The following is a 19,530-nucleotide window of genomic DNA, read 5'->3' as shown; positions in this document are numbered from 1 at the left end:
GTTTTTGTCTAATTGCTTGATATTACATATATAGAAATACTGTTATTTGTTAGCTGTCTCTTCAGTATCAGATCTTCCTCAGTTGTGGTAGAGTGTCTTCTGGACTAGTTTAAGTATTTTATAGAAAGCTTATTTTAGTTCTCTGTAGCTTACCTTTATGTTTCGAGTAATCTCTCCCTTGGAATGGCTCTGGGATTCTGGTTAAGTCTTGTGTTCGTAACTTCTTTTGGACAATGACTTGATATTGCCAGCCTTCAATCACAGCTCTCTGCTCAGGGTTTCAGGATTTTTATACTGTTGTCTCCCTTAGTAGAATCAAATTTTCACTGCCCCCTCTTTGCTAAGGCTAAAGCCAATGTCTCTTTCAAGACATGATTTCCTTCTAAGATTCATGGACTAATTAACCACAGGCTTCCTGTATTATCTTATCTGAGAAGATTGGATTAATAAATCAAAGCATTCTTTCAGCAGAGTTGTACAGACCACTACAAAGTTACTTCTAACTCATGATGTATTTTAAGCTTAAATCCAGCCATACTCAATTACATAAGACTCTTCCAACAGATGTTCAAAGGAACTTTCCAGTGCATAGACTGATACAGCTTTCACGGTCTCACCGTTTGAGGTTCATGACAATCACAAACAGAACTGTAAGAAATTGCCTGGTATATAGAAGATAGTAAACCCATGTTTAACTGAGGAATTCATTACTTAAGTTACCATGAATGAAATTCTGATCTTTATACTATTCAAAACATTATCTATGCTTTAACCGTTGTAACTTTATTTGCTTTTTAAATAAAAATATTACGATTGGGATGTTATAGAAGACTTAGATTCAGTTGATAGAGTACCATCATGAGATAATCTTAAATTATTATAACTTTTAACATTATTCATCTATAATATGGTTATTTTATTTTATTTATAATATGGTTATTTTAAAATACCTTCTTTAAAATGTGGATTATAAATATATAGGTAGAAATCAGCCATCTTAAAGCAAGACAGATTGCACTGCAGGACCAGTTGCTGAAGCTGCAGTCAGCTGCACAGTCAGTAAATTCAGGAGTTGGTGGTGTGCCCACAAGCACTGCATCATCTTCATTCAGTTACGGTGTCAGTCATCATGCTTCAGCTTTCCACGATGATGACATGGACTTTGGTGACATAATTTCTTCACAACAAGAAATAAACAGATTGTCAAACGAAGTTTCAAGACTTGAATCTGAAGTTGGCCATTGGAGGCATATTGCTCAAGTAGGTAAAATTTTAATGAGTTTTTGAAAACTATGGTGAAAATACTGGTGCTTCGTATAGATCTTTTGGTATCATAGAGAACCCAGGACTAGGAAATTGAAACGTGTATTCTAATTCTGCCAATAACTTTCTAAGTGATCTTAGTCAGGTCATCGTTCTCTCTCTTCCTGTTTCCCCTTCTGTACAATGTATGGAAGAAATTTTCAAAGAAATTTAAAGCAACAGAGCCATGTTTTAAAATAAAATAGAAAGTTTCTAGCCCAAGGCTTCAAAGAGATAAAAATGGAATTGCTATGGTTGAACCAGCACCTTTTTCCCTGGAGTCCCGAAGCCTCACTGCTGGATGTTGTCTGAGGTTCCCGTTTGCATTAATTATAAGTAAAATGAAAATCTAGTAATTAGTATTATAATTTGTTAAGCTATTTTGTGGTGTTTCTTGGGCATTAGAAATTAAATCCTTGCTATTTGCAGCTGTAAACTTTGTCCCAAGGAACGCTTTTTTGTCTTACATGTATCAGATTTTGTATAAACTACTAAGGTTGTTGATAGACATGAGACCCAAATTAAACTGGAACATTATTCATGTAGATTTAATTTCACCAATGTAGAGAAAAATAAAATATATAAGTAAAGTGTTTATTTTCTGTCTTTCTGTGTGTGTAATCTAATTGTGTAAAGGAGAAATCCCAATTAAAATGATCTTGCTTCCCAAGTTGTAGACATTCCTAATAACCGAACGATCTATTTGACCATCTTACCTCTAAAAAGTAGTAGTTCTTATACTTTGTGCGTGTTCAGGCATGACCTGGGAAACTTGACCTGCTGTGGATTCCATGTCCTCCCTTGAGAGATTAGGATTTGGTCGTCTGCTTTTGGGTGTTGGAAGCTCTACAGCTTTCAAGCAAAGACCCCAGGTGGCTCTGATAATATGAGGAATACATTTTAGGAAACATTGCTTAGGGCAAGATTTCACAGGAAAGAGATAGATTTTAGATATGTTTACTTCAGCATATCTTGAATGCCTACTATGTGACAGACCTGTTCTGGGATATAAAGGTGCAAAAGGCATAATTGAGACCTTTCAAGGGACTTTTCTAGCGAGACATAATAAAAGTTAATGTTTATATTTGCATTATATTTTACAAGATGTTTCCATATATACTACCCCAATATATACTATATATTCTTAATAACTATGTGAGATATTTATTCTGTTTTGCAGAGGAGCAAAATTAAAAGTTTGTAAGTAATACAGCCATTGTCATAGTAAGTTGTGATTCAGACATCTTTTGAGTCCAAATCCTGTGTTCTTTTCATTATACTATGTTCCTTTCATCCAGAGGGTAGCTTTCAGTTCCTTAACACTATAGTAAATGATAGTAAAGGTAAATGAACAACATACTACTTTGAATGAGAAGAATCCCAAAGTTCTTTTATTTACTTGTCAAACCAAAGGTTAGTCTACATTGGGGTAGAAACCTGGGTAAAATCATTTTTAAAAGATTTTTACAGTTATTATTAGCTTTAATGTTTGGTAACTTCATTTTAGAAATTATCTTTTAGGAAGCTGCTTGATTATCATCAAATTTACGTTTTGTTAAGTAAGTAAAATATACTCTGGTATTTTTTTTATTTTGTAAAAATGTTGTCTCCCTAATTAGTTAACATACTTTGAATGGTATCTTTTATTTATTGTGTATTATTTACTATTGGACTACATTCCTTAAAAGTGCTTGGCATTCTTTAATCAGAATTTGTCTGGGAAATGCCCCTTTTTTGAAAAGTATCTTTTAATAAAGTCAGTCTGCAGCTTTCTCTTTTATAAGAAAATATAATTTTCTAATTGTTTTTTTGATCTAGACTTCTAAAGCACAAGGATCAAATAGCTCTGATCAAAGTGAAATATGCAAACTACAAAATATCATTAAGGTAAGACAGATTGCTGAAACAATTGTGATTATACATTTAAATTTTGCTTATGAAATTATAAGCCTAAATTAATAAAAGACTCAGTTGTAAAAATAATTATATAGATTATGATGTTCATTGTTTACTGTTTTGTATCTATTTTTTATGACAAGTACACTATGTAAAAATATTCCTTTGCAAAATCATTTGTTTTTGAACATATATTATGTGGTTTATATTTTCCAAGTGTCTGTTTTCCACTGTTATCTCAAAAAATGGTTTTTATTAAAAAAGAATTCAAGGTTTAGAGTTAAAGGATATTGACAAAAGTAAAATGCTAATATTATTTACTATAAGTAATTTTTTCTTAATGATGGTAATTTGCTAGTTTGTGTCAATTATTTCCTTCAAGAAAAGTCTTAATTACATATACTCGTCATGGCAAGGAATGTTTTTAGTTTGTAAATTATTGTTAGGTATAGAACTTTTAGTTTTGGGTTTTGTTATTACAGTACTGGTATGGGTGGGTTCCTGACTCAGACCTATGTGAATCCTGGTTCTGCTATTTATTTACCAGGTGTGTTACTGTGGGCAATTTACTTAACCTTTACAAACTTCCGTTTTTTCATCAGTGAGATAGACATCATTATAATACCTCCTTTGTAGGATTGTTTTGAAATTTAAATGTAAAGTTCCTTGCCAGGTATTGCCACATAAGTGTATAGGATTAAAGAATAACTTCACTTGTGTTCTCACGAACTAAAAGCTAATTTATAGATTAAAATTCTTGGTCACAAGCAACAAAAACCACCTCAGCTAGGTGAAGTAAAAGATTTACTGGAAGAATCAAGGGTAGTTTGTTCACAGGATTGAAGGAAGAGTTGAGCATTTTGGCCTCAGGTAAGACAGGAACGGGTACAACATCAGGAATCCAGGAAGCAGGACACAGGAGACAGATTCTTCAGGGTGCAGCTATCATAATGCTGCTGGTCCAGCTAATGTTCCCAACTCAGCTCAACACCTGCCTAGAAGAGAGACGGGTGGTCTCAACTTTTGGGGATCTAGGTAGCTTGGTTGACAGGTCGGGGAGTCCCATCAAAGCTGGTGGAAGGAAGGACTGAGGGAGAGGACGGGGTGATGGTACAGCAGATACTGATTGGCCAGAAGGTTGACACTGATGTTGGTGTAATATGTCTACGGGAAAAAGATATTTTTGCTAATCTCTTTTTGTTTTTTCTTGGTGGTCCCTCATTAAAAGTAGAAAAATTGTTTTTAAGATCAAGAAAGGAAAGGGTAGAGTCTCAGATTTATCCAAATTTTGGGCCCACGTTTAAATTCTTTTCAGTCTTAACATGTTCAGAGTATTACTTTTAATGATAGACTTTTGGGCAACAGTGAAATAGCTTAGATAAATTCATTGACTATAAATATGGTTAACTTTGTTTTCATTTTTTAAGGAACTTAAACAGAACAGAAGTCAGGAAATTGATAATCATCAACATGAAATGTCAGTGTTGCAGAATGCACACCAACAGAAATTGACAGAAATAACTCGTCGGCATCGAGAAGAATTAAGTGACTATGAAGAACGAATTGAAGAACTGGAAAACCTGTTACAACAAGGTTATTAATTTCATTAATTTAACATATTAGGTGACATAATTAAATGACAAACATAGCATTGTAAGATCAGGAGACTGATATAAACTTGGACAAAGTTCTAAAGAATGAGTAAATGACTAGTTTGAGTAAATGACTAGTTCTGCTAATCTGCCAGACGTTCGCACTGGCACCACTATTGTCAAGATTCTGCAAAAACGGAAAGGTCCTTTTGCCTTTGTGATAAATGGTTATAATACAGAGACCTTTTTCTGAATCGTTTGGTATATTTTCACTTTCTTTCAAATTCAAATACATAAGGTTTTTAGTATTTGATCCAAGTCATAGCTTTCCTTGATTATTTATTTTAAAATGCTTTGTCTATTGTAGTAATTTAACTTTTTTTTAAAGTTAAATTTTTTAGAGCATGTTTAGGTTTATAATAAATTGAGAAGGAGGTACAGGGATTTCCTGTATACCCTCTGCCCTCCCTGCTACACTGACTCATCGCTGTCACCCAAAATCCATAGTTCGCCCAAGGCTTCACTCTCGGTGTTGTGCTTTCAGGGGATTCGGACAAATGTGTAATGACACATTTCCGTCGTGATGATGTCATATGGAGTATTTTCGCGGCCCTGAAAGTCCTCTGTGCTCTGCCTGTTCATCCCCCTTGTTATCTCCTGCAAACACTCATCTTTTTATTGCCACCATAGTTTTGCCTTTTCCAGAATTGCCATTATGGTTGGAATCTTACAGTACGTAGCCTTTTCAGATTGGCTTCTTTCACTCAGTCATGTGCATTTAAGTTTCCTCCATATCTTTTCATGGCTTGATAGCTCATTTCTTTTTAGCACTGAATAAATTCCATTGCCTGGATATAGTACAGTTTATTAATGCATTCACCTACCGAAGTACATCTTGATTGCTTCCAAATTTTGGCAATTATGAGTAAAGCTGCTATAAACATCTGTGTTTGGGTTTTTCTGTGGATATAACTTTTTAGCTCCTCTGAGTAAAGGAGTATGATTGCTGGATTGTATGATAAGAGTATGTATGGTTTTGAAAGAAATCACAAACTGTCTTCCAAAGTGGCTCCACTGTTTTACGTTCCCACCAGAGACAAGTGAGAGTTCCTGCTGCTCCACATCCTCACTGGCATTTACTGTTGTCAGTGATTTGGATCTGGGCCTTTCTTTTAGGACTTCTGTGTTATCTTGTTTTTAACTTTTCTTTTTAGTCCTTTTAAGTTCCGAAGCCTATGAAATCTCTTAGTTGTGTGTAGCAAGATACTTAACTTTTGACACTTGATCTCTGTTGTCCTTGATTTTATGTTTACATTCTAGGTGGCTCAGGAATTGCAGTAACTGATCACTCTAAAATCCATGAGATGCAAAAAACTATTCAGAGTCTACAAACTGAAAAAGTAGAGTCTACAAAAAAAATTGAAGAACTTGAGGATAAAATAAAAGACATAAGTAAAACATTATCCTTTGCAGAAAATGACAGAGATGTTTTGAGGAAGGAACAGGAACGCCTGAACATGGAAAACAGACAAATAATTAAAGAATGTGAAAGCTTGAAATTGGAATGTACCAAATTGCAAAGTGACACTGTGACAGAAAGGGAAAGGATTCATCCACAGAGTACATCCGTAGAAAAAGAAGTGTTCAGACTACAACAAGCACTGTCTGGTATAAATGTTTGGAACTTATTTCTGATTGATGTTTCATTGCATACTGTTTGTTTTTAGAGACAACTAGAATTTTGTGGAAATGGAGTATTCATGGAAATGGCTATGTGGAATTTGAATAGAATTGTTTGGTTTATGTTCAGTGCCATAATAGATCACAAATGGGAATTTCGTTCTAAAAAGTATTAAGTGTTGTCTGGGTGTCTCTCAACGTCCTTTTCTCAACCTTTAAGTATTTTGTGGAACTCATTGATTTAGGAGGCCATGTAGATTTCTGAGAAATGTTTATATAGACATTTGTTGGGAAGAGAAATAGGTTTATTTCTGTTAATCTATGCAGAACCAAATATTTTCTATAACTCAGTAGGGCCTAGATACTCCAATGGGGGAATGCAGCCCACTTTTTTCAAAATCCTGTGTTACCCTTTGAAATGATCTCCTGTATCTAAGTAGTCCTGAAAATGATAAGAGCCATAAGTCTTCCACCATTTTCCGTGCTCTGGATGATATTTAATTCCCAGAGCAGTATTCTGTGTTATAAAACTTAAGTATGAAATGAAATAGGCCAAATAGCAGTATTCATTCCTGCCAGGAAAATATAGTGGGAGCTCATAACTGAAAAGATGCGTTTTATTTTGCATTTTGTCCTCTTCTCACAATATAAACTCTCACTTTATGAGCTCATTCATTCTTGTTCTGGAGGTTTCTAGCCCTTGTGTGCTTGTGAGACCTGTCTCCCCTCCTTACCTCCATCCCCAATTTTTATTCTTTGCCTAGGTGTTTATTATGAGCTCCTGGCCTGAATGGCCAACTCTATAAATTCAAGTTCAGGTTACTTTCAAAGTAAAGTTACCATATCCTTTTCTCTCTTCCTTTCCCTAACTTAGTAATTGGTAGCATTTACCAGTCTCCCAAAGCAAAATTTGAAGACATTACCTAGCAAGTTTTATAGGTTCTCTTTCCCTAGCTCCTCTCTGGTTCAGGTACATTTCAGTAATGTAGTCCTTGACAGAGGCTCAAGGGTTTCTCATGGTTTCTCATGGGTGCCTCAGCCCTGGGAGCTTCTGCGGATGCAGAGAGAAGGCTGCGCATGGCATACTGGGCTTCTTTCCCCTTTGACTTCAAAGTAGCTCTGCTCTTTTCAAAATAAATGTATTTATTCAATGTACTGGGTGATTGCTATGAGTTTATTTACTTTAAACACAAATCTACTGCCTTAGGTCTTCCCCTTTTTTTTATTTACACTGCCACTGAATAACTTCAGCTAGTCATCATTTCTGTTTGGTTGATTGTCACAGTCTTGAGTGGAGTAGAATAGCGTCGTGGGTAAGAACATGACGGGGTTGGAATCCAGCTCCACCGTCACTAACTAGCTGACCTTGGGCAGGTTAATTAACATCACTGTGCTTAGGTTTTTTTTTTTCATCTATATGGCTTGGGTAATATCTTCTTCATAGTTGTAGAAATGAGGGTTTTTTAAGTTACCAGCTGCAAAGTTCTCTTTAGAACCCTGTCTAGCCCCCAATAAGCATTATAAAAGTGTTAGCTGTAATTATTCTCTGGTCTCCATGATTCCTTCTTCAAACAGTTTTTTTCTTTCTGCAGCTAGAATGATTTCTCAGAAATGCAAAGCAGGTTACTCTCCTGATTTTAGTACTTTGTGGCTTCTTGTGAACTTGAGGATAATGTTTGAACGTCTCGGACATATAACGTCTGTCATGATCTGGTCCCTGTCTCCCTCTTCAGTTTCAGCTCTTCCTAGTTTCCTAACATTCTAAGCTGTAGCTATTTTGAACTTTTCTGTGTAGCAGCTTAAGCCATCAGTGTTCTCCCAGCTATCTCGCTTTTGCATTTGCCGCTTTCTCTGTGTGGAGCGCCTCTCTTTCTTTCCCCCGACTCTTATTTGTGTATTAAGATTCAGCACAGGTGTCAAATCCCCTGGAAGGTACCTAATGCTGTGGCTTCCCTGGCCCCACTCACCTCCCCCCACCTCACCACATCTGCATTAGGCGTTTGCCCTTTTTGGTCTAGTAGAGCAGGGGCTAAATTTTTCCATCTTGTCTAGCAACTGACCTCATAGTAAATGTTCACTATTTCCTGAATGAACATAGAATGAATTATTTCAGTTGAACTCATGAAATTCTTTCTTCTAGAACCTCTTCTATTTATGGATCTATCCAGAATACCATATTGAATGGTCTTTTATTAGTACTCATGCCTAAGTCACTTCAGATAATTGATAGATTATTTTATTTTTGTGGTCCAAATACACATTTTTTTTTAGTTTTTTCCCCCAATTTTAGTCCTTACTCTATTTCCTGCTACACAAACAAACCAACTCATTTTGAAATAGTTGTTAATGTTTTTATGAAGGCAGTAACTTATGACTCAGAATACAATTATAATTCTTTCTTATACTGTTCCATAGAATTGGATTTTAACATAGTTTCTAACTGGCATTTATATTATGATTTCTTTGGTATAGTCAAAATAGAAATACAAAAATAACAAAAATAACATTTCACCTAAGAACTGTGAGGGCTTGCTAATTGTGCTTATAAATATGCTTTATTTTAATTGCATTTCACTTCTGACTTTAATTTTAGGAGATAATTATTAAGGTATTTTAAATAATTTTAATGTCAGATCCATTGTTTTTACAGATGCCGAAAATGAAATAATGAGACTGAGTAATTTAAACCAGGTAAACTCAAGAGAGAAAGCTTTTGGCATTGGTTTACCAAGAAAGTATTTTGATTATTATAGTTGCTTATTTTGTGTCTTTTTTACACATTCATGTGAACTTATTGTAGGAACTTTTATCGTAGTAATTTTATGTTTGCTGATTAATAACAGAAACTTTTGCATCATACATTGACAATTTGAAAAGTTGCATAATTGAAAAATGCAAGTATACATACCTCTTTGAAAATTAATTTGACAAATATTCCATATGTAGAGATAGTGGAAGCAGATCTCCCCAAAGTGAGGGATGCATTTCGATTTCTCTTTATGATATTCAGAGAGTTGTTTCTCTTTCTGGTGATTACAGGTGATTTTGTAAATGTAAGTATATATTTTTTCAAATATAATAAAGAAATCCTCTTTACTAATGTCTATAAAATGAGTGACTAGCTTTAGGTGGCCCAGTGTTGCATGCATATAATTTTTATATACCACTAAAGAAATGATGAGTAGAAATGCACAACTGTATAGCTTGCCTGCTTTTTTGTAAACGCGAAATTTTCTGTTATCTGAATACACATTGTTTTTAACATGTTTGTAGGATAACAATCTCGCTGAAGACAATCTGAAACTTAAAATGCATGTCCAAGGTTTAGAAAAAGAGAATTCCTTATTGAGTCAAGAAAAGGTGGGTGCAATAAAAATGTGGGCAGAATTAAGATGGTGTATTATGTATAGATCACAGCTGAGGGCCAGTTCATATCATAGTGAGTGTTTAGTTCTTGAGAGTCTTGAGGATAAAGCTGGTCTTATTGATGTCTGTCAGGCCAGGGTGAAGTACTTGGGCAAGGTGCAGAGAGGCCGGGCAGAATGTGCATTTAGAGATGAGCTCGTAGGCATACAGATAAGAGCAGAAAAGGTAGGTTAAGGCTCTGTTGTGGTTTCAGATGAAGTCTGACAGCAGCAGCCTACACAGGTGGGTAGGGAATCTGGAATGGTGTCCTGTCATGACTGTACTTACTGCTTCTATGCTCCAGAATGTGTGTAGAGTGGCGGACAGGAATTTCTTAGTGGTAAAGGGTAAAGAGGGACATTCTCAGTGGTGGAAATAGGCTCTCTTGTGTATATTGGTAGTAGGGATGGGATAAGATTTTATAATGCAATGTTGGGTATGGGGAGAGGTATTTTTATGTTTGTACCACTTGATAATTCCTTGGCTAAGGCAGGAGTTTAAATATAGGATAGTTATAAGCTGGTATTATTACAGGCCAGTGTCTCAATGTAAAATCGTACTTTAAAAAAAAAATAACATATATTTACTCATGTACATAATCAATAATACATACTGAAAAACTTCAGGCAGTACAGATGTAATTCCTTCACACCTGTGTTGGTTGGCCTTTACCCAGAGGCATTGTTTCCTCCCAGTTTCTTGTATGTCCTTCCAGATTATATCCATGCATGTATGATTATATATATATGAACAGCTTTAAAAAAATAGAAATATGAACATACCATGCATACTTTAACATATTTTATATAATGTTTAACATTATATTTTATATAATTTTTCCATTAGCATTTAGACAGTTTCTCAAAAGGACACTTGTTGGTATTGCGATGGTAAAATTCTTACTTGTGTACACTGCCCTGTGCATTGTAGGGCCCCCACTCTTGCTACTCACTAAATGCCAGTAGTGTCTCCCAGTCATTTCTTATTACTATATTATGTACAGTTCCTCTGCTCTTTTCTGCTTCCATTGCATTCTGCTCTTTTCAGTTATTTCTTTCTGGAACTGGCTAGGGGTATTTTGTAGTTTGCAGATCTCTACACATATCCGATAAGGTCTATAACTTTTTCATGGTATTTTTGGATTCTGTAACTATTCCTGAGAGCTGTTTCTCCTTTCTTTTGATGTTAAGTAGTCCATTGTAACCCTTCCTTGAATCATGTCTGCTATGGGTCTGCTTACTGGTGAAGAACGCCAGAAGTGTCTGCAAGGCCATATAATGTATTATTAACATCTACCTGAAAAAAAAAAGTTGTGATTGTCCTAATTGTACCGATAATTCTAGAAAGACATAGGATGATAGTATTCCCATTTTTCAGTTGTGTATTTCAAAATAAACTTTTCAGTTGGAAGAACAATGAGAATTTTGAGGCAGATATTCTAATATAGTTTTCATTAGTCTTTTGTAGGGTATGTATTAGACTACTTGTGGAAATTTGAGATTCTTATTCACTTAATTTGAGATTCCTATTCACTTTAAAGTAGACACCATAGAATTTGATTTTTTAAAATATCAATGAGAGAAGGCTTTACAGCAATATTGAGCTTTTCTTCTGAGATTTTAGAGGAAAAGCATTAAATACTTATAAAACAACATAAAATGTACTTTAAAAATGACAGGTATATCTTTAGGAAGGTTAGGTTTGATAAAGGGGAACCTTGTAAGTGCTTAGCTTAGGAGGTAGAGAAAGGAGGGTACTTTCTTGGGTCAAGAAGAGGTTTTATTCTGACAGAAGCCAATAACACGAAAAATTTCTTTAATGAGGGAAAAGAAGCCTTTTATATTCTCATTAGAAATGACAAACTTTAGATTGAATTAGCGTAGATTTTTCTACATTTTTGTCTGTGGCCGTTGGTAACTAGATGTTAGGGAGTGGAAGTAAAGGGATCCATTAGAAAAAAAATATGTGTGTGGTGGGAGGGGAGGAAAAGGAGAAGCAGCAGTGGAGGAAAAGGAGAAGCAGCAGTGGAGATGGGATCAGGAAGCCTCCACACGGGAAAGTTTTGTGTGAAGTTGGAGCTAGACGGCAAACTCCGGTTTTTGCGCCACGTCTAGGGTTAGAGAAGTATTTTGTATATGAATGAAGGCTGTAGTTTGTTGAATTTTGTATGCCATTGCTGAGGTATTATGCAATAATGTTTCCAGCACAGAACATTTAAAATAGATTCCCAAGTTTTGTGTGTATATATATATTTTTAATCTTTTAGTGTCTCTTCTTCCAATTATACTATGTGTTGTTGTTTTTTTCCCCCTTTTATCATTTAAGGAAGAACTTCAGATATCACTTTTAAAATTGAACAATGAATATGAAGTAGTTAAAACTACAGCTACAAGAGACATGGATTTGGATTTGAAATTACAAGATTTAAGACTTAATTTGGAGGCAAAGGAACAAGAACTCAATCAGTGTATCACTGAAAAGGAAGAACTGATAGCCGAGTTAGAAGAATTGGATAAACAGAACCAAGAAGCTACAAAGGTAACAAATACAGACAGTGTGGCAGCACGTTCCACTCAGTAGATTGAACACCAGATTAACAAACAATGGGGACTGGTGATTTAATTTTGTGTTTTCATTAATATTTTAGTTTCATTGGTGCTCTAGTCCTAGAGGTTGGCAAACGTTTACTGTTAAGCGTTAGGTAGTAAATATTCTTGGCTTTGCAGGCCACATCATCTTAGTTGCAACCACTCAAATCAACTCTGTTGTCATGGTATATAAACAATTGAGTGCAGCTCTGTTCCAGTAAAGCTTTGCTTATAGAAACAGGCAGCAGGCCTGATCTGCTCCATTGGCTGTAGTTTTTTTGACTCATGCCCAGTGTTTAAGAGTTGTAAAAAAAAACAACATATATCATTTACTTTCTTTAGTTTTCAATTCTAATCTCCAAAATGATAAAATAGATTTGTTATAAAATATTAATAAATAATTTTGTTGGGATTTTAAAAAAAAATTGTTTTAAGAAGGATTAGAAATATCTGAGGATTATTATGCATGACATTTTATAAAATTTTCTGTAAGTACTAAGATAAAAGAATGTTTCAAAGTCACCATGCAAATTAATTTTTGTTTCAGCACATGATTTTGATAAAAGACCAGCTATCAAAACAACAAAATGAGGGAGATAGCATCATCAGTAAACTGAAAAAAGATCTAAATGATGAAAAAAAGAGAGTCCATGAACTCGAAGATGATAATATGAACATTACTAAAGAGTTAGACATGCAGAAAGAAAAGTTAATTCAAAGTGAAGTGTTTCAAAATGACTTGCATTTAACGAAGCAGAAGCTGGAGAATAAAGTAGAAGATTTAGTAGATCAACTAAATAAGTCACAAAACAATAATTTAAACATCCAGAAGGAGAACTTCGAACTTAAGGAACACATTAAACGAAATGAGGAGGAGCTTTCTAGAGTTAGGGATGAGTTAACTCAGGTTCTTGGTCAGGACTCTAACAGTAATTTTAGGGATGATTTACTTAAAGAAAGGGAAGCTGAAGTGAGGAGCTTAAAGCAGAATCTTTCAGAAATAGAACAGCTCAATGAAAATTTAAAGAAAGTTGCTTTTGATCTCAAAATGGAAAATGAAAAGTTGGTTTTAGCATGTGAAGATGTCAGACGTCAGTTGCAAGAATCTGTTGCTGGTAACAGTCGGGTTTCTATGGAACAGAACACTATTGTGGAAGCTCTAAAAAGGGAAAAAGGACAGTTGGAAGAAGAATTGTGTCAGGCTGAAAAGAGGCTTTTGGAAGAAGCAAAGAAGTATGAGCAGACCATTGAAGAACTGTCAAGTGCACGGAATTTGAGTGCCTCTGTTTTACAGTTGGAACATGAGCGTTTAATTAAACTCAATCAAGAGAAAGACACGGAAATAGCACGACTCAAAAAGAATATCGAACAGATGGATATTGATCATAAAGAGACTAAGTCAATTTTGTCATCTAGTTTAGAAGAACGGAAGCAACTGACAGAACTTATAAATGAGAAAGAAATTTTTATTGAAAACCTTAAAGAGAGAAGTTCAGAGCTCCAGGAGGAATTAACTAAAAATACTCAGGCCTTAAGAAAAAATGAAAACTTGAAACAAACCATAGAGGAAAAAGACAGAAGTCTCGGATCTATGAAAGAGGAAAACAATCACCTGAAAGAAGAACTGGAACGACTCAGGGAACAGCAGAGTCGAGCTGCACCTGCGGCTGAGCCGAAAGCCCTCGATTGTGTGGCAGAACTGGTGTCGGAGGTGTCTCAGCTGAATGTAATAAAGGATAAACTTGAAGAGGAAATAAAACATCACCAAAAGATCATTGAAGATCAAAACCAGAGTAAGATGCAACTACTTCAGTCTTTACAGGAGCAGAAGAAGGAAATAGATGAGTTTAAATACCAGCATGAGCAAATGAACGTCACGCACACCCAACTCTTCTTAGAGAAAGATGAGGCAATTAAGACTTTGCAAAAAACAATCGAAGAAATCAAAACCCAGTTGCATGAAGAAAGACAGGACATTCAAACAGAGAATTCTGATATTTTCCAAGAAACCAAAGTCCAGAGCCTTAATATAGAAAATGGAAGTGAAAAGCATGATTTGTCTAAAGCCGAAACCGAAAGATTAGTAAAAGGAATAAAAGAACGAGAATTGGAGATTAAACTTCTAAATGAAAAGAATATCTCTTTAACTAAACAGATTGATCAGTTGTCTAAAGATGAGGTTGGTAAACTAATGCAGATTATCCAGCAGAAAGATTTGGAGATACAGGGTCTTCACGCTAGAATTTCTTCAGCTTCCTACACCCAGGATGTTGTTTACCTTCAACAGCAGCTCCAGGCCTATGCTATGGAACAAGAAAAACTGTTAGCTGTTCTGAGTGAAAAGACCAGGGAAAATAGCCATCTCAAAACAGAATATCACAAGGTGATTGATATAATTGCTGCCAAAGAAGCAGCCCTCAGTAAATTGCAAGACGAAAATAAAAAATTGTCCACTAAATTTGAAAGTAATCCCCAAGATATGTTTAGAGAAACCGTTCAGAATTTATCACGTATCATTCGAGAAAAAGACATTGAAATAGATGCACTAAGTCAAAAATGCCAGACCTTAGTGACGGTTTTACAAACATCTGGCACTAGTAGCGAGGTCGGAGGTGTTAATAGTAATCAGTTTGAGGAGCTTCTGCAGGAACGCGATAAATTAAAACAACAAGTAAAGAAAATGGAAGAATGGAAACAGCAGGTGATGACCACAGTACAAAATATGCAACACGAATCAGCCCAGCTTCAGGAAGAACTTCATCAACTTCAGGCACAAGTGTTGGTTGACAGTGACAATAATTCTAAGTTACAAGTGGACTATACCGGCCTGATCCAAAGTTATGAGCAGAATGAAACCAAACTCAAAAATTTTGGGCAGGAATTAGCACAGGTTCAGCACAGCATAGGTCAGCTTTGCAATACCAAAGATCTTCTTTTAGGAAAACTTGATATTATTTCACCTCAGCTCTCTTCTGGATCTGGATCATTGCTTACTTCGCAATCAGCAGAGTCTCTTGGAACGGTTAAGTCTGATATATCGAGTGAGTCTTCTCAGCAAGAGATAGAAGAGCTAAGAAAGTCACTGCAGGAGAAAGATGCAACAATTAGAATTCTCCAGGAAAATAATCACAGGTTGTCTAATTCAGTCGCTGCTACCTCAGAGCTGGAAAGAAGAGAACACGAACAAACGGATTCAGAAATTAAGCAACTAAAGGAGAAACAAGATGTCTTACAAAAGTCTCTTAGAGATAAAGACCTCTTAATCAAAGCCAAAAGTGATCAGTTACTTTCTTTAAATGAAAATTTCACAAACAAGGTGAATGAAAATGAACTTTTGAGACAGGCAGTAACAAACCTGAAGGAGAGAATAGTAATTTTAGAAATGGACATTTGTGAACTAAAAAAAGAAAATGAAAAAATAGTAGAAACAACCAGGGAAAAGGAAACAGAATATCAAGCATTACAAGAGACTAATACAAAGTTTTCTGTGATGCTGCGAGAAAAGGAGTTTGAGTGCCTTTCAGTGAAGGAGAAGTCTCTAGCTTTTGAGCAACTACTGAAAGAAAAAGAGCAGGTATGTTCTGGATGGGGCGTTATATACAGAGGGAAGTCAGAGTGGAGGAAATTTTTTAGTGCGTTAACTTTATTGATGTCATCTTTGAAGGGGAATATGAGTTTGTTCATTTAGAAACACTTATTTCAAGGTATTCTGATTCCTTTTAAATAAATAGTCTTCAGAGGCATCTGGAAGTTTCTCCCCCAAATTACTAGATAGTTCCAAATATTTTTTAGTACGAGATTAGTTTTTTACAGGCTGTTAAATAGAAAAAGTTTAGTAGCAATTAATATTTTTCTGTAGAAAATAGAAATGTGTTCCAAGAGGGAATTTTGGAGTTGGTGCAGTCTAACTAAATTTTAGACATATTTCAGTAGCTGTTGGGAGGGGTCGACATTTTAGAGGTTCTTAGATATAATATGGAACTCTGAAACACACACTACATCTTCGACGATGATCTACAGTAAGAAATAAATTTATTTTGTGACACAGTAAGCACGTGTGTGTGTGTGTCTATATGTATAAAACTGAAAAGTTTCAGGAATCAGAAATTCCCTTACTGTATGTGATACTCTATTTTAAAAAACGAAGTGCTGGATGACCCATTAAATTGGTTTTATGGATCAGTCACAACTTGATATCCGCAAAGGGCTAACTGCGAGTGGTGCTTTCACACAGTAGGGTTAGTAAATGTTCTATTCTCAGCTCTGTCACTGGTGCGATTCTGGGTGTGTTTTGACCTTACTGGTTTGTTTGTTCAGTCATCAAATGGAGGATTGTAGCAGTTATATATGTAAAATATCAGTAGTTTTATGATATATTTAAATTTTTACGTGCAGTTGATTTTAATAATGTATTGAAGACCTAGTATAGCGTACTGTGATAGGGCTGTTTTGATAGTGCTTTATTACTCTGATTTCTGTGCTTTCAGTAGTAGAAGTATGGAAGAGAAATGACAATAGTCATCAAGTGCTTCCTGAGCATTTATGTGCTGCCAGGAACAACATACAAAAGGATTTCACTTCTTTTCCAATTAAATTTTCTTGGAGTCTTGAATTAAAGTTTGGGAATACTTGTAGTTTCTACTTGGTAAGAAAAGTCTTACCCCATCTCTCCTCTGTTGCCATGTGATTATGTAGGTACACCGATAGTGTTGGGGTGTCCGCCTCCCTCACATACAGCTTCTTAGCTTCTTGTGGTGCAGGTCTGTACTTAGTATGAAGAAGACTCTTAATGAGAAGCAGCTTTCGATTGCTCACTAACCAAAATTAGGTGTAGTGTCTTAGGGCTGTAAGATTATAATAGAGGAATGTAGAACAGTGAAGTATTCTTTTTCAATGTATATTTCCCTTTTGTAGTTGTAGCATGTTGTAGAGCTTAGTTCTATTTCATCGACATTTCTAGATCTAAAGTGCAGATTTAATTAAGATTTAATTAAGATTCAGGAAGGTCCCAAAGTTAAGTTGTACTTGAGGGTCATTAGCATAAGCTGATTTCTTCCAATACGCTATATAAATTGAAGGATACCTTTATTATATGTTGAATACAATAAATAACATATCTCTTTTTAGGGAGTAAGAGATGTTCTCAACAAGAGATCTTCAACTTTCTTTAATTTTTCAAGCATTTGTTCTTTCTCTGTAATTATGAAAGAAATGTTTTCACTGAATATCTACTTGGAAAATATTGGCCTGGCCTCACTACCCAGCAGGGCGTATTTAGAATTTGAGCTAGCATCGTAAATTCGTGGCTCAATTTTTGCAATGAAGCGTTATCTTTTTGATTCTATCTTTAATATATTGTGCTTGTATGGAATGCATTCAGGAATAAATTTTCACAGCCATGTAGCAAGATGCCATTCCAGACTTGCCTTCGTTTGTGAAATTGTTGCCAAAATGTTCTTTTAAAATAGACTGTGCATATGAAATGACTTCCCCTTGCTCCTCTCCTAGCATCTTGACACTCTTACTCTCTCTAACAGCAGTCGTGTATGCCTGAGGAATGGGGACACACGCACGCGCACACACACACACACACACTTTTTTGAGTGATTTGGAAGTTTGTAAACATTTTGTTTAGGGTAAATTTGAAGAGATTGTGTCTTTTGACTTCTTTTTAGAACATTTCTAATAAACTTTTGTTTATTAGATTATTCGAAAAGTTGCAAAGATAGTAGGGTTCCCACATACCTCACACCCAGTTTCCCTTATTTTTCATACCTGACATTATGGTGGTCCACTTGTAACAACTAATGAACCAATATCGATACATTGTCATTAATTAAAGTTTATACTTTATTTAAATTTCCTTAATTTTTACCATATGTCCTTTTCCTGTCGCAGGATGCCATTCAGGATAGCATATTATAGTCATCTTGGTTCGTAGGCTCCTTTAAATTGTGACGGTTTCTCAGACCTTCCTTTTTTGATGTTCTTGACATGGTTAACTATATTTTTAATTAAGGAAGAACTGTCTTTCTAAAATGTATTTTTCATTAAACCTAAAGTTATTTCTTTCCAAAAGGGCAAGGCTGGGGAGTTAAACCAGCTTTTAAATACAGTTAAGTCACTGCAGGAGAAGACAGTTATGTTTCAAAAGGAGAGAGACCAAGTCATGTTGGCCCTGAAACAGAAACAAATGGAAAGCACTGCTGTGCAGAACGAGGTACGCTTTCACTTCAGAGAAACAGTAATTCGAACACCAAGTTGAGTAATTTAAGTAAGAAAACCGTAAAGAGTACCATTTAAAGTGAATTTCTTGGTCGATTTTTTTCTTAGTCTTCCTCCGATGTGCTAAGTAGGATTTTGATCTCCCAGAGTGTATTTTATTTCCGTTTTCAAAAGCAAAAACCAGGATTGAATCATCATGTTGTATACCTGAAACCAAATTATACCTTAATTTTTTTTTAATTAAAAAAAGGTAAAAATTATGGCATATCTTGGACATAAGAAAAATTTCCTACTCATAAAATATAGAAGAAATTAGATTTCCTGAAAAAGTGGTCTGTCACAAAAAGCCTAATACTTTGTATAATTCCATTTTCCGTAATAGCCACAAGGAATGAGATCTTATGTAAACCTTTCAAATGAATATTCAGGATGATTTGAGGAAACTTTTCCCAGCATAAACACATCTGTATGAGAGATTTGTACACAATTAAATACTTTAACAATGGGGAAAAATTTTGATAACAACTGGCTTGTGGGATGGATGTGGGTGGGAGGGTGAATTTTGTAGAAGAAAAATAAAGAAACATCCTCTATTTAGGTTCAACATTTACGTGACAAAGAGTTACGTTTAAACCAGGAGCTAGAGAGATTACGTAACCATCTTTTAGAAACAGAAGATTCTTATACTCGGGAAGCTTTGGCTGCAGAAGATAGAGAGGCTAAACTAAGAAAGAAAGTCACAGTGTTGGAGGAAAAGCTTGTTTCATCCTCTGACGCAATGGAAAATGCAAGGTAATTTTCTCTTTTTTTTTTTTAGCATTAATCTTAACCAAAACTTCTTG

The 19,530-nt window shown here is 35.2% G+C and overlaps 1 protein-coding gene across 4 annotated transcripts in view; it reads left to right on the top strand.

The window, feature by feature from the left end:
• Positions 1–19,530, top strand: part of TRIP11 (thyroid hormone receptor interactor 11) — a 64,496-nt gene that overhangs the window by 10,021 nt on the left and 34,945 nt on the right. For 2 of the 4 annotated variants that reach the window (XM_016145450.2, XM_016145448.2), the window contains exons 4-13: positions 982–1,260; positions 3,121–3,189; positions 4,626–4,791; positions 6,111–6,458; positions 9,121–9,161; positions 9,744–9,830; positions 12,201–12,413; positions 13,011–16,037; positions 18,543–18,683; positions 19,287–19,480. In XM_016145450.2, the coding sequence (XP_016000936.2) occupies positions 982–1,260; positions 3,121–3,189; positions 4,626–4,791; positions 6,111–6,458; positions 9,121–9,161; positions 9,744–9,830; positions 12,201–12,413; positions 13,011–16,037; positions 18,543–18,683; positions 19,287–19,480 (4,565 nt within the window). The remainder of the gene's footprint in view (positions 1–981; positions 1,261–3,120; positions 3,190–4,625; positions 4,792–6,110; positions 6,459–9,120; positions 9,162–9,743; positions 9,831–12,200; positions 12,414–13,010; positions 16,038–18,542; positions 18,684–19,286; positions 19,481–19,530) is intronic. The other 2 variants (XM_036218369.1, XM_016145451.2) reach the window with 2 other exon arrangements.

Source organism: Rousettus aegyptiacus, unplaced genomic scaffold (assembly GCF_014176215.1).
Source record: "Rousettus aegyptiacus isolate mRouAeg1 unplaced genomic scaffold, mRouAeg1.p scaffold_m13_p_3, whole genome shotgun sequence".
NCBI lineage: Eukaryota > Metazoa > Chordata > Mammalia > Chiroptera > Pteropodidae > Rousettus > Rousettus aegyptiacus.
Note: the sequence above shows the minus strand (reverse complement) of the source record. Positions and strands in the feature narration are given on the sequence as shown.